Source organism: Mytilus californianus, unplaced genomic scaffold (assembly GCF_021869535.1).
Source record: "Mytilus californianus isolate M0D057914Y unplaced genomic scaffold, xbMytCali1.0.p SCAF_2, whole genome shotgun sequence".
NCBI lineage: Eukaryota > Metazoa > Mollusca > Bivalvia > Mytilida > Mytilidae > Mytilus > Mytilus californianus.
This window is the reverse complement of record NW_026262668.1, coordinates 93,948,399-93,973,581: the sequence shown is the minus strand read 5'-3', so window position 1 is coordinate 93,973,581 and position 25,183 is coordinate 93,948,399. Positions and strand designations below refer to the sequence as shown.

General features: G+C 32.4%; 1 protein-coding gene and 1 long non-coding RNA gene across 3 annotated transcripts in view; one reads left to right on the top strand and one right to left on the bottom strand.

Annotated features, from left to right (window-relative positions):
* Positions 1 to 694: 694 nt before the first annotated feature.
* Positions 695 to 25,183, bottom strand: part of LOC127730430 (uncharacterized) — a 157,980-nt gene continuing 133,491 nt past the window's right edge. The window contains exons 1-3 of one of the 2 annotated variants that reach the window (XR_007995104.1): positions 21,768 to 21,841; positions 15,172 to 15,318; positions 695 to 910 (exon numbers count right to left, since the gene is read on the bottom strand). This is a non-coding gene — a long non-coding RNA (uncharacterized LOC127730430). Of the gene's footprint in view, positions 911 to 15,171; positions 15,319 to 21,767; positions 21,842 to 25,183 lie in introns of those variants that run through there. The other variant, XR_007995105.1, reaches the window with a different exon arrangement.
* The window catches only part of LOC127730413 (coiled-coil domain-containing protein CG32809-like), a 90,243-nt gene continuing 78,185 nt past the window's right edge, over positions 13,126 to 25,183 (top strand). The window contains exon 1 of the mRNA XM_052238816.1: positions 13,126 to 13,377. Within this exon, the coding sequence (XP_052094776.1) occupies positions 13,362 to 13,377 (16 nt within the window). The 5' untranslated portion in view covers positions 13,126 to 13,361. The remainder of the gene's footprint in view (positions 13,378 to 25,183) is intronic.

Below are 25,183 nucleotides of genomic sequence, written 5' to 3'. Positions count from 1 at the left end.
GTCTTGTGAAATTTATGCAGAATTTCAGTGAAATATTTTGTCTTGTTTCAAACAATAAAGAAGCAAATAGATATAAGTACAAAAATGCCAGATGCAACGATTAGACAACAGTTTTTTTGTCGAGCCTGCGACTTTTGTCGCAGAAAGCTCGACATAGAGATAGTGATCCGGCGGCTACGGCGGTGGCGGCGGCGTTAGCTAACTTCTTAAAAGCTTAATATTTTAGAGGGTGGAAGATCTGGATGCTTCATACTTTGTATATGGATGCCTATTGTTACGAAGTTTCCGTCAGTCACATGTCCAATGTCCTTGACCTCATTTTCATGGTTCAGTGACTACTTGAAAAAAAAGTTAAGATTTTTTGTAATGTTAAATTCTCTCTTATTATAAGTAATAGGATAACTATATTTGGTATGTGCGTACCTTGCAAGGTTCTCATGCCCGTCAGACAGTTTTCACTTGACCTCGACCTCATTTCATGGATCAATGAACAAGGTTAAATTTTCGTGGTCAAGTCCATATCTCAGATACTATAAGCAATAGGTCTAGTATATTCGGTGTATGGAAGGACTGTAAGGTGTACATGTCCAACTGGCAGGTGTCATCTGACCTTGACCTCATTTTCATGGTTCAGTGGTTATAGTTAAGTTTTTGTGTTTTGGTCTGTTTTTCTTATACTGTATGCATTATGTCTACTATATTTGGTGTAAGGAATGATTGTAAGGTGTACATGTCTAGCTGGCAGGTGTCATCTGACCTTGACCTCATTTTCATGGTTCAGTGGTTATAGTTAAGTTTTTGTGTTTTGGTCTGTTTTTCTTATACTGTATGCAATAGGTCTACTATATTTGGTGTATGGAATGATTGTAAGGTGTACATGTCTAGCTGGCAGGTGTCATCTGACCTTGACCTCATTTTCATGGTTCAGTGGTCAAAGTTAAGTTTTTGAGTTTTGGTCTTTTTTTCTAATACTGCATGCAATAGGTCTACTATATTTGGTGTATGGAATGATTGTAAGGTGTACATGTTTAGCTGGCAGGTGTCATCTTACCTTGACCTCATTTTCATGAATCAGTGGTCAAAGTTAAGTTTTTGAGTTTTGGTCTTTTTTTCTGATACTATATGCAATAGTTCAACTATATTTGGTGTATGGAAATATTTTATGATCTATATGTCAGTCACGCAGGTTTTATTTGACCTTGACCTCATTTTCAAGTCAACTATATTTGTTGTATGGAAGAATTGTTAGCTGTACATGCCTGCCTAGCATGGTTCATCTGACCTTGACCTCATTTTCATGGTTCATTGGTCAATGTTTAGTTTACTTGGTTAATGTTAAGTTTATGTGACAGTTGTAATAAAGCTTTATATTTAGGGCTATCAACATAATATCAATGATTAGTAAAGAAGGCGAGACATTTCAGCGTGTGCACCCTTGTTTTTAAACAGTTGGATAAATTTGTTACTTTATAAATGATAAATCTTCTGATTATATATATATATATATATATATACTGAAAAAAATCTATGCAATATTCATAATAGGTGTGAGCAGAATTTCAAATGCCAAAAAAAAAAAGGAAAATCCTGAAAAAAACATTTTCTACTTGACTCAAACTATAAGATTAGTGCCAAAAAATACCAGATGATTATTACTGAGCAGCAAGTCCTAAATCATAGCTCTCTGAATAGTATATCTTTTGATATGTACTGTTTTTTTGTCACTCATGCCCTAAATGTAATGATTCAGGGTTATAATGTAATTATGTGGTTGACAATATAAAAATTCGTAAGTGTTCTACGGAACCCGGTGTCTCGCCTACTTTTGCTGTTAGTCGCAGGCTCAACAAAAATGGGGAAAAAATTATTAATAATTTTCCTCTAGATACTATCTTTTGATTGTAAGAAGTTCTGTTCAAGTTTGGTAAAAATCCAAGAAGGTTTATGAATCTAATAAATGTTTTAAAAACTTTAACTGCAGACTGTACGTAATGTTAACTGGAATAAAACTTAGTCCATTTATAAGTAATATACGAAAAAACAGGAAATAAATTTTTGCAAAATTTCCTTCTAGATACTAGCTTTTGATCATAAACAAGCTTCTGTCCAAGTTTGGTACAAATCCAGGATAGTTTAAGAAAGTTATTAAAAATTTTAAAACTTTAACCACAGAGTGTATGTAATGTTAACTGGCAGAAAAACTTAAGTCCATTTATGAGTAAAATACGGATAAATAGGGTTTTTTTTACAAAATTTACTTCTGGATACTATCTTATGATCATAAACAAGCTTTTGTCCAAGTTTGGTTGAAATGCAGGATAGTTTAAGAAAGTTATTAAAATTTGAAAAACTTTAACCACAGAGTGAATATTTGTGGACGCTGCCGCCGACGACAAAGCCGACGGAATGCAGGATCGCTATGTCTCACTTTTGCGACAAAAAGGCAGATAAATGTTACAGTTTTCTGAAAAGGTTAAAGATCCTGTTATTTCATGTGTTTCTCATAGTAAATGAACAAGTGAGAGGTTTCGCTAGCTATAAAACCAGGTTTAATCCACCATTTTCTACATAAGGAAATGCCTGTACCAAGTCAAGAATATGAAAATTGTTTTCCATTTGTTTGATGTGTTTGAGCTTTTGATTTTTCCATTTGATAAGGGACTTTCCAATTTGAATTTTCCTTGGAGTTTGGTATTTTTGTTATTTTACTTTTTCCTTGTAGGTTCTAGTCTACTCAGAACTAAATATTCTAAACAGTTTTATATCACTAGTCTTTACAATGTTGATCAATGAGGAATTAGGTACTTGTACATTCTTTATAACTAGCTCAAAACTATACACCATATTTCTGCTTTGGGAAACTTTGCCTTCTAGACACCTACTGAATCCCAGCCTCGGTAAATATGATTCCTTAGTTACGTCTATGAGAGCACTACAGTATTATTTTTGGTATATTACTCATGCATTTCCATTAACTTGTTGCAAACAAATATGTAATTATTCAGTTATAGATTTTTGCATATGTGTGTGTTGATAAATAGATGTGTTTCATTTTTTTTAAAATTGAATGCTGAGAAGGTAAGCATTCTCTAATATGTTGTGTGCTATATTTAGATATAATTGGAAAACACCTAGCATTGCCAGTGAAGCAATGACTTTTATTGATGGGGAGTTTTTTTAATGCATTTTATTCTGATATAAGGTGGATAATCAACATCTCTCCTTACATTCAAAGGATTACATGATCCTTAAACCATGGATTTATGTTAACATTAGCCAAGCAGGCCTATATATATGCCAAAAAAGGAGAACTGCTTGCACTCATACGATTTAATTTGAATTTTGTGTTTTTCATATATTTACAGAAAAAAACATTCATTATCAGGTAAACATTATGTGTGTCTTGATAGAATTGAAGACTATAGTCATTTGGTAAATTGTGTCTGGAGCTATGCATTATCATATTAGTAACAATCCTGCAGTAAAGTCAATTGATGATTAAAATTGGAGATTCATAAAATATTTATTGTTTAAATTATTGACAGACGTTTTCTGTCTTAAAACATAATTCTTGACTTACTGGAATAGAAAAATTATAAGGATTTGTGATGATGGAATTAAATTAAAAGGATTTATGATGATGGAATTATTGGAGTGAATTGGATTTTTAACATGTATAGTAATAAAAAAACTTGATGATTTTTGTTAATGATTAGGATAGAATTATTACTGTATTTGTGTTAAAAGCACTGTCAGATTGATTTTCAAAATCAATATAACCTTAATGTGGTGTTTATTCTAGTCATTAATAATTGAATAAAGTGATGTATTTTATAAAGTAAAAGAATGATGTGATCATGTGGAAGTTATCGGCTGTGTACACCTGGAAACAATCATTCACCTGAATATCAAAGAACAAAACTATGGAGGAATATGACCGATCTAAAAAGTCTCCTGAGAAAAGTAAAATTCCAACTCTATTCAAAAAGTCTAAAACATTAAAGCAGAAAAAATCATCTCCTAAGCGTTCTTCAAAGGATGCTGCACATTCCAGAAGTGCTAGTTTGTCTCCCAGGCCACGGCACAGTAAACCAACTTCAGGACCAGTGTCACCATACAAATATTGTGGAGGTATATACATTTCAACTTTGTATTGTATTATAGGTTTGAAAAAAAAAGGTTTCTCTGAGTAAATATTAAAAAAAAAAAGTTTATACTAATATTTTGGTTATTTCAAAAATAAAAATTAATCATTTTTAAAAATCTAACAATATGAGCATAAAAGTGCATGCACTTGTATTTCCTACAAAAATAAAAACAAGTTATTTTGTAGACATTGAAACTAAGCAACATTTAAATCCTTTAACTGTACTGGAACAGTTGTCGAGATTTTACTCTTTGGTGTGTCATTTTAGTTTTTAAAACTTAATACACAAATTAATTGTATGAGACAAAATTCAACTCAAGTATGGTTGCCCCAGGACCCTAAGCATGTAATTATGTATATAAATTTGGATTTCAAACATTTTATGATGAACCAATCATAATTTAAGTTTGATGCATTTCAATAGATTGGATTCTAATGGCAGTATTGATGCCTCCTCCCTTGAAGAACATTAGACATTCCTAAGAGATTGATGTTATTTACAGGTAATGACACAGTCCTTAGTAATCCTCATTAATTTTACCTGCAGCACATGCAATCAATATTTGTTTCTTTGATCCAAATAGGTGAAACAGAACAGATAAGATAAATGCCAGTGATGACTTTGGTATATCTGTCTGATTTTTATGATAAAATATTGATTTATAAAGGAATTTCCAGACTCATTCTCTAATATGTGTCACCTTTGTCATTTGTATAAGATATACCCTTGAGGGCCATATTACTAAGGGGTATATCTAATTTACACTATGATATTATGATTAATACAAAATAATTTAGAAAAGGTTCTTACAGGAATTTGACCTTATTTTAGGATAAAGCATGATAAATGTCAGAATATCCAATTACATTTCATGACATCATTGTATAGCATAAGTTACTTAAAGCTTGATGGTACATGTAAGATTCCATCATTCTTTATTTTTATGCCCCTGCTGTAGCAGAGGGGGCATTAAGTTTTACCCTTGTCCGTCCGTACGTACGTACGTCCCAAAGTTGGTTTCTGTTCTCTAACTTTAGTTTGCCTCAACCAAATCTTATGAAAATTATACACAATGCTTATTACCACAAAACACACATTATGTTTGAATTTTGGAGGCGTCACCTTAGCTGTTCTTGAGTCATGCCCCTTTACGAATGGAAAAATTGCAGAATTTTTCGTTTCCGTTCTCTAACTTTAGTTTGCCTCAACCAAATGTTATGGAACTTATACACAATGCTTATTACCACAAAACACAGATGAAGTTTGAATGTTTAGGGTGTCACTTTTATTTTTAATTGAAAATACATCTATATATATATATATGTAAAGAGCCTAGAAAATCAACCTAACAATGTTGGAGTAGATCTGATTCTTTACTTCCTCCACCAATCCAGGCTGGAATATATATGTATATACATAACTTATGTCATCTTGAAATTTCTTTCAGGTTTTATATTTTAACATAACATGAAATGATGGACAAGTATAAAGAATAACAAACTTAATACTAAACTTCCTTCGAGTTCGGTATTTTTTTGTTATTTTACTTTCTTCTAGACAATTCATTTTCATACATTGTAATGAATTATCTCCAGCTTTGAAATGACCATCTGAAGATGATTGAAAGGGGGGTGCATATTTTTGACAGACATCAAAAGTAGAGCTAATATATAATTCATAGCTGCTTATAGATCCTAATAATTTGTATGCGACCAATTTATCAGTCATCTTATTGTCAATACCTATAGAAGGATAAAATACCAAGCGTGACTGCTTACAGAACATTGAAATCTTGACCGTCACAATATAGCCAATGGTCCTGAAGTGGCGTTAATCACCAACATTCATTCAGTTAATCAATAGAAATCTTGTGTTTCAACGTGGGACTCGTCAAATAAGTACGTAGGAAATTTTATGCTATACTAGTTGAAAAGTGTTCACAATTTCATGGAAATATGTGAAATTGAATTATATAATTATATTATTTGGAAATGAATTGCTAGAAAAAGTAATAATGTACTATGTGTAGAGTATCATGGCATTACTGGGAAAACTTATTTTGATTTAACATTAAACTAAACAGGATACCTATTAAGTGGAGTGTTTCCTAAAAGGAGATGTGTGGTATATATGTAGGACTCTAAAGTGCGATGGTACTATATAAAGTGCGATGGTCACGCTAAAGTGCGATGGTCTACGCTAAAGTATGATGGTGTCTCACGCTAAAGTGCGATGGTTGTTTGTTTGCTAAAGTACGATGGTATATCACGCTAAAGTGCAATGGACCAATTAGGGTAAGGTTCAAGGGATTAAAACGTTAAAGTACATGGATGTTAAAAAAATAGTCTTTTAGGAAAAGCTAGTATGCTAAGGTATAACATATAATTTACCTGTAGGTTTAAGTGATTGTTTCTAAATTTAGAAGACCGACCACGTAATAATTGCTAAAAAGATAATTTAGGTGTCACAAAATACTTTATTTCCTGTAAAATGAATTTTTAAAAGATCGGGTGTATTAAATATTTGGATAATTGGTGTAGCTTGCCGTTCACACAGTCTATCACTAATGTGAACACCTCCCTTACAGTCGTCATTGTAAATTACAAATACAAAATTCGTTCATTGTCGGAATATGTAAGATTTATTTGTGTGAGCTTTAATTTTAATGCGAGAGAAAGGCGAAGTTCGAGTACAAATACATGTTATAATTTCCTACACTGTACAAACTATGTTTTAGCCGACAATTTATAATTTACGCTTAAAATAGGTACCTTTATATTACTGACGTTACTTTTCAATAAAATCGACAATATTTTAACGGGGACCACAAAGTAAACTGCAACATAAACAATGATTTAAAATTAATGTATCCGTTCGCTTCCCATAGAAGCAGGATACAGGATACCTATGCGTATACTATTTTGTATCTATATAGTAAAATGGTCGGTTTAAAATTTGTCAATCAAATATTCTTAATTTGTCTTCAGGCATATTCATTTTTGGTTTGTATAAACGACTGTTAACGTCATAATCCAACTACGTTTCTTACGACTATACTTTCGCGGACCATCAGACTTTATCGTATGGAGGCATTGCACTTTAGCGCATACCATCGCACTTTAGCGTGACCATCATACTTTAGCGTCCCCATAGCACTTTAGAGTCCTACATATATGTCAATAAAACACACAACTGCAAACACTAAACAGCAACAATAATAAATGAATTCTAGATGTAAATTTTGGACTTTAATAGTTGATTGTTGTCCATAGAATATGCCAAATGCTAAAATGGGTTCTGAGTAGAAAAGTTTTGAATAACTTGAACAGAGGGTTTGAGACTACCAAAGATTTTACATCACCAAATAAACTAAAGAACAAAAATCTTTAAGATATGCTCATGACAACCATTGTGGTTGTTCCTGGCTTGGGACAGGCACATGAACATATGTCAAAATTAAACTTGGTATCTTTATAGATTTCAATCCCTCACCTTTGTAGTGATCAGTGGAATAGCCAAAGGAAGTAGGTAAACATCAGTTTAGAAAAAGCATTCCACTCTATTAAAAGCTCTTTCCAAAATCTTGCTTACAACCATTATCCAGTTTCTATGACAGAAACCATTATAATTACAGTAGGTCAGTATTGAAGAGCTACTTCAAAGTTCTGTATAAATTTACAAGCAGAATGAAATTACTGTTTTGAGTTCTGTATAGATTTTATTATGGAATAAAGCTATAGAAAAGAGTTATTATAAATAATTGCTGTAATTTGCCAGAGCTTTCTTTGAAGTATATTAAGAGTTCAGTTCAGTGTATTTTGTCTGATTTTAAACAGTTTTTATTCTATTCATTAACAAAGATTGGAATTGAGACAGAAGGTTTAAATAAAAGTTACAGAAGCTCTAATACTTCGCCAAAATATATATTTATCAAATTGAAACAAAAAGCATATTCAGTGACCTTGTTTTTATTGTCTCACCTGCGTCGAAAGTCTCGGAAGGCGAGACAGGTAATTTGCTTTACCAGTGACTTCGTCGTTGTTGGCATCAACAATTGTTAAGTTTTCTGCTTAAGTTAGTTTGATAGGAACAACTTGGGATAGATCAATGATATATTCTATAAATTTGCATTACTATCAGTACAATTATCAGTTTGACAACTATTTTGAGGCCCTGCACCCTAGGTCATGGTCCAGTTACTGAATTAATTCGAGGTTTTCAATGTTAAGTTTCCTGCTTTACAGTCAGTTTGATAGGAACTACTTATGATAGATTAATGATATTTTCTATAAGGTTGCATTACTATCAGTACATATCAGTTTGACGACTATTTTGACTCCCTGCCCCTGTAGGTCATAGTCCAGTGACTTTCTATTAATTACCAATTTTCAATGTTAAGTTTTCTGCGTAAGTTAGATTGATAGGAACTACTTGCAATAGACAACAATATTTTCTATAAAGTTACATTTCTGTCAGTACATCTCAGTTTGTTGACCATTTAGAGGCCCAGCCCACTAGTTCATGGTCCAGTGAATTAATTAGCAATGTTGCTGTCCATCAGATTGTATTTTTCTGATATTAATGCTGACAGGTGAAACATATCTCTGTGTCAAAAATTTATTCTTCAATATATTCAATATATTCAAAATTTCCTAATTTTGTCAGGATTATACAAAGAAAAGAAGAGAAGAAATTGTTATCCAAGTTTAGTGACCACTGACTTTGACACATTTAAGCTCATTTAATGAAAAAATGAATATCTCTAAAGAACTGCAGTTAAATGCTACTTTGTAATAGAGCTATATAAGATTTATCAATTTGTATTAATGTGTTCTTTAATAGGTTCTGAAAGAAAGTTTATCAGTACAAAGCAAATTATTGTTAATGCAAGAATTTGTTAAAAAAAGGTCACTATAAATGCAGAACATCAATAAAGGCATTTTTTCTTTGCTTTTGGTTTTCTCAAGTATTGTGTCATGAGTTAATTCACAACATTTCTTCTTTCCATTTAGATATTTACTGATTTTGAAAGGCATGTAACTTTTCCAATTTACACAGACTTTCTAGAATTGTAAATAGGTTTTCCTCATGCCATCATGTCCTAGTTTCTTCACTAAATCAAGTTTTCATTCTTTATTGGATTAGGTTTTCTTATAAACTGGGAGAAGTTGATAATTGTTGTTTCATTATTTATCAATTGAATGTTAATGTTATTTATATGTGCTATCTAGTGGTTCTAAATATAAAAATAAGGACATGTGGTATGATTGCCAATGATTGATAAGTGTCATGTTAAGTGTCATGTTGTATTTTATTTTTTATATTGAAATTCTACATGCAAATTTACATAGGCATGATTGAATTATTTATAGTTGAAATTGGACTTTGAACTATTTTTCAATTACTGCTACTCTGAGATGGCTGCTTTGTGTTTTTGTCTTATTAGATCTTTCCACTTTTCCCAGGAAAGACCTTTTGATTTTGTTCTAATTATTTTTTTTTTTTTTCTGCCTAATTTTTTTCTTGCACCTTGTTGTTTTAAAAATTGTGCTTAGATTTTTTGTATATGATATCGTACAGTTTATAGGCTTTTGAAACTGACCCTGTTTAAAGCGAAGGAGTAGTTATAACAAGTAAAACAGAGTAAGAGTTGTCTCTCCGGACACTGTTTTACTTGTTATAACTACTCCTTCGCAACCACAAAAGATAGCGACAAATTTAAAAAGGCGTGCGAAATTGATGATCTTTTCCGGTGAAAGACATGATTCCAGAAATGACGTATTTGTACATGATAAAGTCATATGATTTTTTGCATTAGGCTGTAAGACATATGACATTGAAAGGTCAACCGAAAATGACCTTGTATAAATCGGAAGAAGCCATTTTTTTTATTATCTTAATGTAAAATTTACTTGAACTTTATATTTTAGGAATCATTGTAAATTAAGGTTCATTCGATACCGGAAGTGGAATTTTGTAAACCGGAAGTACCTACTTATCTCCCTTATTTTGAGCACAAGTGTATACAAACCATATATTTTTGGAATCAGCGTAAATTAAGCTATCATCAGAAAGCAAAACTGACATTTTAAATCAGAATTGAATATTTTTCTATCAAAAGATGCACATTTGGGGTGGAAAGACCTTCAATTGTTCTGAGAACAGTTGGTTTTTAATTGTTTTCTGTTTTTGTGCTAAGAATGATCTATGAGTTTTTTTTTACAATGTGTCCTTATTGTGTTCCAGGTTAAGCTCTGGCAGACATGTTTAACTACATCATATTCTTTATGTATCGGTTCCAATTCAGCAACTCATTCCACAAAAAATCTTACAAGAAGATATACTTGCAAGTGATGAACATTTCAGTATAACTTTCAATCACTTTTTGTCATACAACTTTTTGTGAAAAGAACCCCAAAACCTTGTAATCTAGTGGTTGTTATATTACCGATAGTTTAAGGCTGTTGGTTTTCTCCTTAATGTGTTGTTCATATTTTGTCATCCTTGAGCATTTTATAGCTTCATGAACAGTAATGAGTATGAGTTTTGCTCATTGGTGTAGGGCTTTACAAATTCCTTTCAGAAGTTCACATATTTAGTGAATAGGTGTCTCATTAGTAATCCTGCCACATCTTATTTTTGCCTTGCAAACAAAGAAATTTTTTCTCCCTAGATGAGGCAAATTGATCACAGATTCAGTAATCAAAGTCTGAGCATCATCTACATGATATAGCATAAGAATTTGGAAATGTGGTATGATTGCCACTGAGACAACAATAACAGCCTTCAACAATGAGCAAATTCCATATGGTAAAGTATTTATAGTTTATCTTAGTAATTTTTGTCGAGCCTGCGACTTTTGTCGCAGAAAGCTCGACATAGGAATAGTGATGCTACGGCGGCGGCGCCGTTAGCTTACTTCTTAAAAGCTTTATATTTTAGAAGGTGGAAGACCTGGATGCTTCATACTTTGTATATAGATGCCTCATGTTACGAAGTTTACGTCAGTCACGTGTCCAATGTCCTTGACCTCATTTTCATGGTTCAGTGACTACTTGAAAAAAAAGTTAACATTTTTTGTAATGTTAAATTCTCTCTTATTATAAGTAGTAGGATAACTATATTTGGTATGTGCGTACCTTGCAAGGTCCTCATGCCCGTCAGACAGTTTTCACTTGACCTCGACCTCATTTCATGGATCAGTGAACAAGGTTAAGTTTTGGTGGTCAAGTCCATATCTCAGATACTATAAGCAATAGGTCTAGTATATTCGGTGTATGGAAGGACTGTAAGGTGTACATGTCCAACTGGCATGTGTCATTTGACCTTGACCTCATTTTCATGGTTCAGTGGTTATAGTTAAGTTTTTGTGTTTTGGTCTGTTTTTCTTATACTGTATGCAATAGGTCTACTATATTTGGTGTATGGAAAGATTGTAAGGTGTACATGTCTAGCTGGCAGGTGTCATTTGACCTTGACCTCATTTTCATGGTTCAGTGGTCAAAGTTATGATTTTGAGTTTTGGTCTTTTTTTCTAATACTATATGCAATAGGTCAAGTATATTTTGTGTATGGAAATATTTTATGATCTATATGTCAGTCGCGCAGGTTTTATTTGACCTTGACCTCATTTTCACAGTTCATTCCTCAGTGTTCAGATTTTGTGTTTTGGTCTGTTTTTCTTAAACTATAAGCAATAGGTCAACTATATTTGTTGTATGGAAGAATTGTTAGCTGTACATGCCTGCCTGGCATGGTTCATCTGACCTTGACCTCATTTTCATGGTTCATTGGTCAATGTTTAGTTTTCTTGGTTAATGTTAAGTTTATGTGACAGTTGTAATAAAACTTTATATTTAGGACTATCAACATAATATCAGTGATTAGTAAAGAAGGCGAGACATTTCAGTGTGTGCACTCTTGTTTGAGACAGTGATTCAAATGTGATTAACAAAATTTTACCATTAAATGTGACTTTTATGAACATTGGAGAGAAAAAAACTGCACATGGTTTGTTTACCCCTGAAATTTTCAAAGAAAAAGTATCTTCATAACTAAATTCTGCTATTTTGTTATGAATTTTGCTGATTTGACAATGTGTCTTAGTGCAGTGCAATGTCAAGAAAAACATTTGGCAAACTGTTTTTCTTGAAATATGAATAAAGCAAATGAAATGTAAGAGTTACGGTGCTATTTTGATTATTTCATTTTTTTAAATTTTGTGCAAAATACACTCAAATTATACCTTCCCCTTTAATCAAACACTAAGATACTTTGTAACTAATGAAATGTGACAGTATAACATGGCCTTGAACCTAGATTGACCCTGATCAGGTGAAATACTATAGTATAGCAGATGTTTATTTGTCAATTTAATATGGTTGAATTGATATATGATTTTAAAGTTATAAATTTAATAGCCTCGTGCAGTCAGTGTAAAGGTGTGAATATGTGTGGAGATGTACTATTATAAAAAATCTGTTGCATTGCTGCTTAATTTTTTGGGCCATTGTATTTAGAGCTATATTGAATTCATAATTTAATTTCTATATGTAATTTATGTGAGTAATTGAATTGGATGTAGTGATTGTATTGAGGCATAGAAAGGCTTAGAGACAGATGTTTAAAATGTCTTCTCCATGTAAGATATTAGCCATCAACTGGTGGCCGATATTAGAATTCTTGATAATTGGATTAGCTGACCATTTCTTTATATGGTCATTGAGATGATTCATTTGAACATATTCTGTTGACATTGTTGATGGATTATTGATGATTGATGTGCAAGTTCAACTGGTACAATTATTTTGTTATAGTTATTAACTTTGGATTGTTACAAATTTTAAATTTGGGGAATACTACCAAGAAAATATTGAGGGAAAAGCTTCAATTACTAATGTGTTAAAATAGTTACTTAACGGTGATAAAAAAGAAGAAACTGATGCATGATTTCCAAAAAGGATATGCTAAAAAATGTAATAGTAAATTAACTCTAGAATATGTGTCTTTATTTCTTTCTTATTGATCGGACTATAAATGACTTATTGAATAAAACAGTTATAGCTCCCAGGTGACAATTGAAAATACTAAGTAGAGTTCTGAATTACATTTGTGTGCCTATATCATTTAGTGATAGACATAATGTTGCTTATCTTCTATGATAGATCTATAACATATGATGTTGAGAATGTAGGATGAGTTGTCTGTCAAATCATGGATTTCACAAGAGGTAAGCAAATTACATTTTATCCCATTCAAGTTTAGAAATCATTAGCATTGATTGTGGGCTGTCCCATTATGACATGGGTTAGCAGCTATATTGTGGAAAATGTAGCAATGAAAGTAATTGAAATTTTCTGAAGTCTGAAATGTGATAGACAGATTGAATTTGACTTTGTTAAGATTTGGATTTAGAGACTTGTGTCATGTTTTGTGACTTGGAAGAGCTAAAAATGAGGATAAATTGTAACTATGCAATTTCTATAGCAAAAACTAAAACATTATTTCTTAATGTTACATTCAGTAAAAGTTTGGAGGCACTCTTAAGGCTTGAATTAGTGTATTAGTGTTTGTCTTGTGAGGTCAACTGTCAAGGACATTCACAGTATTGTAAAAATCTAACAATCAGCTTATGAAAAACTGAGTTTTTGCATTAGGTCAGAGTAAACTTAATATTCATGTTTTGAAGCTTAAAATTGGCTTTCAATTATCATTTTACCTGTGTCGCCGAAGGTCTGTCCGTCTGTCCAAAAGAAATCTTCTGTAAATGTTTTCTTGGCTTCTATGAAAGGGAATGATTAAATGGTTGGTCTGCAGCTTGATAATGTTGAGTTGTAGCGAGTAGGCAATCTTAACAATTGCAGTCTAGCCACTTCCTGTTTGCCATAGTTTGAAATTTTGCAACACTCATTGTACAAGAAAAGTTTTCGTGAAAGTTTTCTTGGCTTCAGGGAATGATCAGTTATGCTCCAGTATACATGTTAGCTCAATTAATAAATGCAGGGAGTTGCTGGTCCAGACCTAGTATTAGTCTTGTTTAAGATAGGCATATGGTGCATCAATATTTTATTGGATATCATGTACTTTTTTTTAGCTCATTATTTGCTAAAATATAGAAAGAGCAAATATCCTATTCACTGATTTTTGTTTTGCCTTGACGGAGTCAAAAAGCGAGACACATAGGTATGCTGTTTCCGGCATCAACAATGTATTAGTTTGTGATTAGGTCTAGTTTATGGTAAACCACTAGTGGTAGGTCAATGATATGCAGTTGTATTAGCATTGGCACATTTCATTACGATGGAGATTATTTGGCCCCTCCCCTCAGTCATGGTCTATTGACTTTGAAACTTTGCTTAGTTTACATGTATTAGTTTGTGATTAGGTCAGTTTATTGGGAACCACTATTGGTAGGTCAATGATATTTGGAATGCAGTTGTATAAGCATAGGCATATCTCATTTCCATGGAGATTTTTTGGCCCTGCCCCCTCAGTCATGGTCTATTGACTTTGAAACCTTTGCTTAGTTTTTGTCGAGCCTGCGACTTTTGTCGCAGAAAGATCGACATAGGGATAGTGATCCGGCGGCGGCGGCATCGGCGTTAGCTAACTTCTTAAAAGCTTTATATTTTAGAAGGTGGAAGATCTGGATGCTTCATACTTTGTATATGGATGCCTCATGTTACGAAGTTTCCGTCAGTCACATGTCCAATGTCCTTGACCTCATTTTCATGGTTCATTGACTACTTGAAAAAAAAGTTAAGATTTTTTGTAATGTTAAATTCTCTCTTATTATAAGTAATAGGATAACTATATTTGGTATGTGCGTACCTTGCAAGGTCCTCATGCCCGTCAGACAGTTTTCACTTGACCTCGACCTCATTTCATGGATCAGTGAACAAGGTTAAGTTTTGGTGGTCAAGTCCATATCTCAGATACTATAAGCAATAGGTCTAGTATATTCGGTGTATGGAAGGACTGTAAGGTGTACATGACCAACTGGCAGGTGCCATCTGACCTTGACCTCATTTTCATGGTTCAGTGGTTATAGTTAAGTTTTTGTGTTTTGGTCTGTTTTTCTTATACTGTATGTAATAGGTCTACTATATTTGGTGTATGGAATGATTGTAAGGTGTACATGTCTAGCTGGCAGGTGTCATCTGACCTTGACCTCATTTTCATGGTTCAGTGGTCAAAGTTAAGTTTTTGAGTTTTGGTCTTTTTTTCTAATACTGCATGCAATAGGTCTACTATATTTGGTGTATGGAATGATTGTAAGGTGTACATGTCTAGCTGGCAGGTGTCATCTGACCTTGACCTCATTTTCATGGTTCAGTGGTCAAAGTTAAGTTTTTGAGTTTTGGTCTTTTTTTCTAATACTATATGCAATAGTTCAACTATATTTGGTGTATGGAAATATTTTATGATCTATATGTCAGTCACGCAGGTTTTATTTGACCTTGACCTCATTTTCAAGGTTCATTGCTCAGTGTTAAGCTTTTGTGTTTTGGTCTGTTTTTCTTAAACTATAAGCAATAGGTCAACTATATTTGTTGTATGGAAGAATTGTTAGCTGTACATGCCTGCCTAGCATGGTTCATCTGACCTTGACCTCATTTTCATGGTTCATTGGTCAATGTTTAGTTTACTTGGTTAATGTTAAGTTTATGTGACAGTTGTAATAAAGCTTTATATTTAGGACTATCAACATAATATCAATGATTAGTAAAGAAGGCGAGACATTTCAGCGTGTGCACTCTTGTCATGTATTAGTTTGTTATTAGGTCAGTTTAAGGGGAACCGTTAGTGGTAGATAAATGATAATTGGTTTACAGTTGTATAAGCATTAGCACATCTCATTTCCATGGAGAATATTTGGTCTTTACCCCTCAGTCGTGGTCTATTGACTTTGAAACTTTTTCTTAGTTTACATGTATTAGTTTGTGATTAGGTCAGTTTATGATGAACCACTAATGTTAAGTCAATGATATTTGGTATGCAAATGTATTGGCATTTGCAAGTTTCATTTCCAGGAGATTATACAACCCCGCCCCCTCATTATGGTTTATTGACTTTGAAACTTTTACATAGTTTACAAGTTAATGTTTGTGTTTAGGTTATGCTTTGGTCTCATACCATCATTATACACCCATCTTATTTTCATATCTCCCTATTTTTCAAAATACAAAACCATGTTGTATGGAAAAGCTGTTAACTTTCACTGATCTGAGATCTATTATATGGGTCAATATCTTTAATTGTTCTTCCATAGGCGGTAATGGTAAGGTTTTTTCCTGTAGCTCAGTCCATATTGTAAACTTGGATATGTATGATAGCTCGTTTTGAAGCTGTGACATTTTCACATATGTGGTTAAATTTTCGGGGTACAATTTTAGTGTGATTACTTTTTCCGTAAATTAGCATACCCCGAACATCCTTTCGTGATGCGGCTCCTCATGGTAAAAAATCCCCTTTTTAGCACAATAAGTTTTTTGAAAATTTAATACTTTGAACACATTTAATAGCTCCATAGTTTTTACACATTTATTCTATGTTCCTCTACTTTCCTAATCACCACAAATGGTTAAGCTCAGTCATTTGTAAAAAATAGAAACATGTCCAATATCACTACTCAGAGATTTTTTGTTTACACACAACTTTTGAGTTCCTCATTTCGAGGCACATTAGGGATATTGACCCATATGTCTTAACATGTTTTATAGTGTTGTATTAGACTTTTTTGAAGAATAATGTAATAATGTTAGCCAATTTATTGACCTTTAAGATACACATATAACACCTTTTATCAAAGGATATAAATAAATCATTGCAAAGGTTATAATTACTCACAGAAAATTATTATTTTTCACCTTAGGTTCCAGATTATACCTTTATTTGAACTGATATTTATGTGTCAATATTTGATATTGATAAAGATAATAAACAAAACAATTTATGGATCAGACAAAATTTGTAATGTAAATAAAGACTCCAGAGTGACATTATTGAGGTATTATGGTAGTGTTATGATTATAATGATTTGTTAAATTGCTGTTTTAGCAGAATTTGTACACAATTTAGCTGGAAGGTAAAAGTTTCAATAACTTGTCCTTCTATCTATGAATTAAATACTAATTGTATACAAAAGTTTAGGTATGTTGTTATTTTGGTTATCATATCATCTGTTGTATTGTTTTTCACATGTTTTTTTATGCTCTGCCCTAGTGGTGGGGGTATTAAGTTTTACCCTTGTCCTTCTGTACGTACGTCCGTCCGTACGTCCCAAAATTGGTTTCCTTTCTATAACTTGAGTTTGCCTCAACCAAATGTTATGAAACTTATACATAATGCTTATTACAACAAAACACAGATCAAGTTTGAATTTTGGTGGCATCACTTCAACCGTTCTAGAGTTATGCCCTTTATAAATGGAAAAATTGCAAAACTTTTAGTTTCCGTTCTCTAACTTAAGTTTGCCTCAACCAAATGTTATGAAACTTATACACAATGCTTATTACCACAAACACAGATCAAGTTTGAATTTTGGTGGCTTCACTTTAACTGTTCTAGAGTTATTGCCCTTTATAAATGGAAAAATTGCAAAATTTTTATTTTCTTCTAAATGTCAAGTAATTTTAAAATTGGAGTTATCTTCCTTTGTCCATGATTATAATTGAATCAACTACAATCAATGCTTTATACAATGCAATGTTTAATTTTGACTTCCAGTGATAAAACACAGATCAAGTTGAATTTGGGTAGTGTCACTTTAACCATTATTGAGTTATGCCCCTTTATAATTCGAAAGATTGCAAAATTTTTAGTTTCCATTCTGTAACTTAAGTTTGCGCCAACCAAACATTATGAATCCTAACACAATATTCATTACCACAAAACTAAGATCAAGTACAAATTTTTTGTTTCCGTTTTCTAACTTTAGTTTGCCTCAACCAAATGTTATGAAACTTATACACAATGCTTATTACTACATAATACAGATTAAGTACGAAATTTGGTGGCGACACTTTTACCATTCTTGAGTTATGTCCCTTTATAAACATAAAAATTGCTGAATTTTTTAGTTTGTCTCAACCAAATGTTATAAACTTACACACAACCGTTCTAGAGTTATGCGTGTTTTATACAAATAGAAAAATTGCTGAATTTTTAGTTTCTGTTCTCTACTTAAGTTAGCCTCAACCAAATGTTATGAGACTTACACGCAATGCTTATTACCACATAAACTCAGATCAAGTTCAAATTTGGGTAGCGTCACTTTTATTGTTCTTCAGTTATGTCCCTTTATAACTATATGATATGCAAGCGGGGGCATCATCTGTGTCCACATGTGGACACTATCCACATTTATTTTATATTTATACCTAACCTACAACCATTTATTAAGTGAGTTTGTTTTTTAGTTGACCTGTTTAATGTCATTTGTTTCCAGCTAGCTTGTTTTTCAGTAATATTACTGGTACAGTACAAGTTATATTCCTGTTCACACCAAGATGATGTTAAATGAAATTAGATACACTGCATTTATCATGCTTTTCAATAAGGTATGGTTGAATTGCTGACAGACCCCCTCCAAAATTATTGAAAACTATCATTCTGGATTGACAATTATATCTTGGTGTAAATTAGATACACCCAATTGGGATAATGTGCTCATTGGTGTATCTAATACTTGTTGCTTGTATGAAGCACAAAACAAGATCGATTAGAGATTGAAACACTGTAACAGTTTTTTATTTAATTAAAAAGATTCTTACACTACTTGCAGTATTTTCAATCAGTTTTCAATTTTTATCAAGAACAACATCAAAATGATAAAATTGTCTATCATGTCAAGTTGGACACCATTACAAAACCATACAACAGTGAATTCAGTATTAAAGTAAAGTCATTTTTTCAAGTTATAAAATAAATATAAGAATATACAAATATTTTTATTGGCACAAACTCATTAACAATAAATGGTTAAGACCTATTGCATATATATAATTATATCAATTGACATGGTAGAATGAAAAGTTACATATTGATGTTTCATATTAGTTCACTATTCCTTATATTTAGACACTCTGATATGAAAGAGGAAGACAGTCTTAGTAATAATGCTGAGCTATTGTTAACCAATAGAGATATTTTTTCATCAGTGGTAATGTTACGCTGTATTTTAAATATAACATTTATTTTATTTTCTAATATTTCTCGTTTTGAGGTAAATCTATTACATTGTAATAAGAAATGTTGTTCATCTTCAATTTCCCCATTTTTACAGACAGGAAAGTATCTTTCCTCTCTAGGAATGTTAAGATGTCTTCCCCTTTCAATCATTAAAGAATGTGCACTTATGTGTATTTTGCATATTGCTGCTCTATCATTTAAATTGTTTAGTGAATCAACATATGATGGTCTTTGACCCATTTTGTAGACTTGACGAAAGAAACTGAGTTTAGAAGATTCCTGTATGTTTGCATTTTGATTCTGCAAGCACTGATCATAAATTCTTTGTTTTACTTGTTCCAAGTGCTGCTTTGTTAAACAACTTTTTTCTACAAGATATGAATATCCTAATTTTTGTAAGCTGCATTTAGTTTTTTTGATCCAGTAGTTTGAAAACCTTGTTGCACAGAAAATTTGATTTACAAGTGTATTTTCTGATGAAAGTATATGCTCTAAAAAATTTATGCTTGACAATACAATTTTACTTTTGAGTGGAATTCGACCAAGCTCAGCACGACAAGCATCATTTGAAGCCTTGCAATGAACACCAAGTGCTTCTTTGATAAAGTTAATGTGTAGTTTTTCAAAGGGTTCAGAGTCCCTTAAGGATGAGTAAATGCCCCAAATTTCACAACAGTACATAAGTATAGGTGATATTAATGTATCAAACAATTTTTCAAGTAGTCTACATGGATTATTCAGACCAACAGTTTTCTTTATTTTGAAATAGGCTTTTCTTGCCTTTTCCATAAGTAAGTATAAGAAAATGCTGTTTTACCTTATTTATTTAAAAGATCTATTATCTTTATAATTTGGTCTTTTAGTATAATACATTTGTGTTATCATTTACACCAAGATGTCGTTAAATGAAATTGGATACCCTGCATTGATCATATGGTCAAATCTCTGAAAGACCCCCCTCTCCAAAATTATGGACAACTATCATTCTGCATTGACAATAATATCTTGTTGTAAATTAGATACACCCAATCAGGCTAACACCCTCATAGATGTATCTAATACATGGAACTCTTGTTTTGAGATTTATAAACCTATTACTGTATTATCTTAGATTTTTAAGTTCTCACCATTATACACCTATTAAATGTTTATAGCTTAATTGATGACCACACACACATCCATTGATGACTATACCTAAACAAGATTTACATTCATGTGAAAAATGTATGTTCTTAAAAACCTTTGCACCTATACACTACACTTTCTATATAATTATACACAAATTGTGAATTAGTCCAAACATTAGTTGGCACTAAAAAAGTAATTTTCCTCCTGTAACTCACAATTTATCTTGGGTAAATGACAATCTTTTATTGGGTAATCTCTCCTCAGGAAATATGACTCTAGTCCTCTTGTAAGACACCATATAAGCACAGGGACTTAAAGCACAGGGACAGATCCATGATGTTCAAATCACTAGAATCAAACTCCATTCAAGCTAACTGTCATCACTAAGTGGCTTTAAGACCCCATTTACACTCAACGAAATTGAACCAATCTTTATTTGAATCTGTCTTAAAAAGACCAGTTCGCATTTACATTTGCACATGCAAGATCGATTGAGATCGATCTTATTAAATCTAGTGCATTTACACTGCGACATAAAAAGAACCGGTCTGACCTTATTACCTTGCATTTCATAAACAAATAATCGTAAAAATAGAATAGTAAAATAATTTTTGCATCTCACACGGACTATCAATCACTGCTAAATCATGGAGAAAATAGTTGGATCATTGGAATTTCGTACAGAAGACTATCACTTAAAAAAGAACGGTCAATGCGTTTGAAGATGAGGATTTGCAGCAAAGAAAAAGAATTTATCGATTCAGAAGAATGATCCAAAAACGGCGGAATCTATAAATTAAATTGAGAATGGAACAAGTGTAAACGGGGTCTAACACAAATATATACTTTTCTTATCCCATCCATCATTTTTGTCGAGCCTGCAACTTTTGTCGCAGAAAGCTCGACATAGGGATAGTGATCTGGCGGTGGCGTAAGCTAACTTCTTAAAAGCTTTGTATTTTAGAAGGTGGAAGACCTGGATGCTTCATACTTTGTATATAGATGCCTTATGTTACGAAGTTTCCGTCTGTCACATGTTCATTTTTGTAATGTTAATTTCTCTCTTATAATGAGTAATAGGATAACTATATTTGGTTTGTGCGTACCTTGCAAGGTCCTCATGCCCGTCAGACAGTTTTCACTTGACCTCGGCCTCATTTTATGGATCAGTGAACAAGGTTAAGTTTTGGTGGTCAAGTCCATATCTCAGATACTAGAAGCAATAGGTCTAGCATATTCGGTGTATGGAAGGACTGTAAGGTGTACATGTCCAACTGGCAGGTGTCATCTGACCTTGACCTCATTTTCATGGTTCAGTGGTTATAGTTAAGTTTTTGTGTTTTGGTCTGTTTTTCTTATACTGTATGCAATAGGTCTACTATATTTGGTGTATGGAATGATTGTAAGGTGTACATGTCTAGCTGGCAGCTGTCTTCTGACCTTGACCTCATTTTCATGGTTCAGCGTTCAACGTTAAATTTTTGAGTTTTGGTCTTTTTTTCTAATACTATATGCAATAGGTCAACTATATTTGGTGTATGGAAATATTTTATGATGTACATGTCAGTCTGGCCGGTTTTATTTGACCTTGACCTCATTTTCACGGTTCATAGCTCAGTGTTAAGTTTTTGTGTTTTGGTCTGTTTTTCTATTACTATAAGCAGATAGGTCAACTATATTTGTTGTATGGAAGGATTGCAAGCTATACATGTCTGCCAGGCATGGTTCATCTGACCTTGACCTCATTTTCATTGTTCATTAGTCAATGTTTAGTTTTCTTGGTTAAGTCTGTATCTTAGAAACTATAAGCAATAGGTCAACTATATTTAGTGTATTGAATGATTGTAAGGTGTACATGTATTTCTTGTTTGGTTTATATGACCTTGACCTCATTTTCTTGGATCATGTTAAGTTTATGTGATATTTGTAGTAAAGCTTTATATTTAGAACTATCAACATAATATCAATGATTAGTAAAGAAGGCGAGACATTTCAGTGTGTGCACTCTTGTTAAACGTGTGTTTTTGTCACCGAACATGCGCAGATGTATTTTAATATTTAAATATAACGTTCACTTGAAGAAAGATCGATCACGATCGATCTAAGCATTTTACACTTGAAGAAAGATCGATTCAATTAAGATCAATCTTTTTAAAACCACCTCTGGAGGTGGACTTTTTAAGTCCGATTGAAGATTGATCTTTCCCGTTTACATTAGACTAAAGATCGATCTTTTTAAGATCAATCTCAGGAAAGATCAATCTTTTTTACAAGTGTAAACGGGTTCTTATTCTCTTTTTAATATTATAATAACCCAACTGAACCAATTAAAAGGGCTTACATCTCTTTGATGCACATTTGCTAACCAATGTGTCACCTTGAAGATTTTTTGCAATTTATTTTTCATTGGATGCTGTTGAAAAATGAGTCAAAATCTTTTAAAGGGTGAAATTGACAAACAGAAACAGAATGTTCCTAAGAAATAGCTTTTCTTCTGATTTTGTCTGCCTGCGATGAAACATAGGTGTTGCTTTTCAATGTTAAGTTTTCTGCTGAAGTTTAAAGTTTGATTGGAATGACTTGTGGTAGATCAATGATATTTTCTATAAAGTTGCATTGTTATCGGTACATATTAGTTTGAAGACTGTTTCTAGGCCCTGCCCCCTTATCCAGCGACTTTCAATTAATAAGCAATTTTCAATGTTAAGTTTTCTGCCTCAGTTATTTTGATAGGTACTACTTGTGATAGATCAATGATATTTTCTATAAAGTTGCATTACTATCAGTACAAACCATTTGATAACAATTTCAAGCCCTGTTCCCTAAGTTCATGGTCCCAGCAACTTTGAATTAATTACAAATGTTGCTTTCTTATCAGTTTGTCTTTTTCTGAATTTTCTGCTGACAGGCTAGACATATCTCTTTGTCAACAGTTTTCTTTTTTCTTTTTTTGTACTTGAAAAAAAATTTCAGTAAGAAGTTCTTTAGCTGGAAAAATCGTATCTTTTTGGATGTCATTGATCTTTTTTCAGTTACAGTTAGATTAAAGTAAGGACAGATACGGGGCTAATAAAAAGTACCCTTTTCTTCAGTTATGCCAGCAATGATATCAACTGGAAAATGACCAGTTTGTTTCACAACTTGATCAGTTCCTGTTTGTCAATATCAGTAAATAAATGTTGTAATTTATTTAATTTGTACAGGTAAGTACTATAATTATCTAACTATTTAGATTTATTTGGTTTCCTGGTTTCTCTTGAAAGGGGGATTAAGTGGAATTTAAATGCTACAAAAATAGTTTACATTGTGTATTTTGATTTTATACCCTTTCTGTAAGGTTCCTGTATAAATAAGTGTAAGAGGTGATAAAAGAAGTTGATTTGATTCTTTAATGTCATGCCTCCTTTCGTTCAAATTTTGGGAGAGCAGATGATCCCTATTTGTCCATATGTATTTTCGCTATGTTTGTTATAGCCTCAGTCCGAAGGAGGGAGATTAACCTGTTAACATCTATATGTTTGTCTGTCCCATGAAATTTCATCACATTTTTCTTAAGAACTACAAATCAGGGCTTTCTGAAAATTATAATCAATCTTCATGGCTTTTGTATCAATAGCTCATTAATTTCCTGTTTACCTAATTCTTATAATGGGGGTACCATTAGTGAGCAATAGCTGATAGTTCAACCCCTGTTATTTGTATTTCCTTAGCTATGTCACTTCCTATTAATTGTGTCAATACATCCTGAATATACATGAAATATTTGTCCCTGAACATAAACTGGGACCAGCAATAAGTTTACTTTGTAATAATTTTTTTACTGTTACAAGAATGTCAGCTCATGTTTTCACTTTGATAAATGCTACCATTAAGATGTGAGCCTCTATAAGTTATGAAACTCTTTTTCTAATTGAAAATTTTAGTTTGCTTTTGGTGTTTTAGCAAAAAGTTGAAAATCTTTCAGCATTGCAGCTTTTACTGTTAGGGAATCGATGTCCATGAAATATGAAAAAAATTGCAAAATTGTTGGTTTTCAGTTCACTGTGAGTTTTCTTGTAATTAATTCCGTTTTATATTCAAGTAATCATATGATATAAAATGTAAAATGACCTTAAGTGTAAAGCAAGTACTCCTTTGGATACCACAAGTGTCATGTTGATGTGAAACTTTTAAAATGATTTGTCACATCAATTTGAATGTTTTTTTTTATTGTGAAGTGTTAACTGTGTATTGTTGTTCATGTTTAAACTCAGTTTCTAATCTCATACTAGCAGTAGAGGTGTTAGTGTTTTTCCTTTTCATACTGTATACACTTCAAAACATTGACATACATTTGTAACTCCAAAGTTAGACTTTCTGAAATTTGGTGTGAACAAATACACTTGGGTCATATAGACTTTTCCATTAGAACATTTATCGGTTTGTGTTCTGTGTTAACTTTATTGATCTTGTGGTTTATACAAGGAGTTTCTTCCCTTTATAAGTACATCTATAATTAACGTTTTTGCTCTTTAGTTCTATTTTGTTTACAGCAGTGTAGATTTTTGCTTTGAGCAGTTTCATTTAATGCACATAGGAAAAATCCATACTCTAGAAAATGACAGCTTTCTGGTGAAGGCACTCATTAGCTTGTAAGAACCATGTCCATTGATTAAAGTAAAGATCACCCAAATCCATTCTGACATGGAGGAAATCCATAAGAATTACAGAATTAT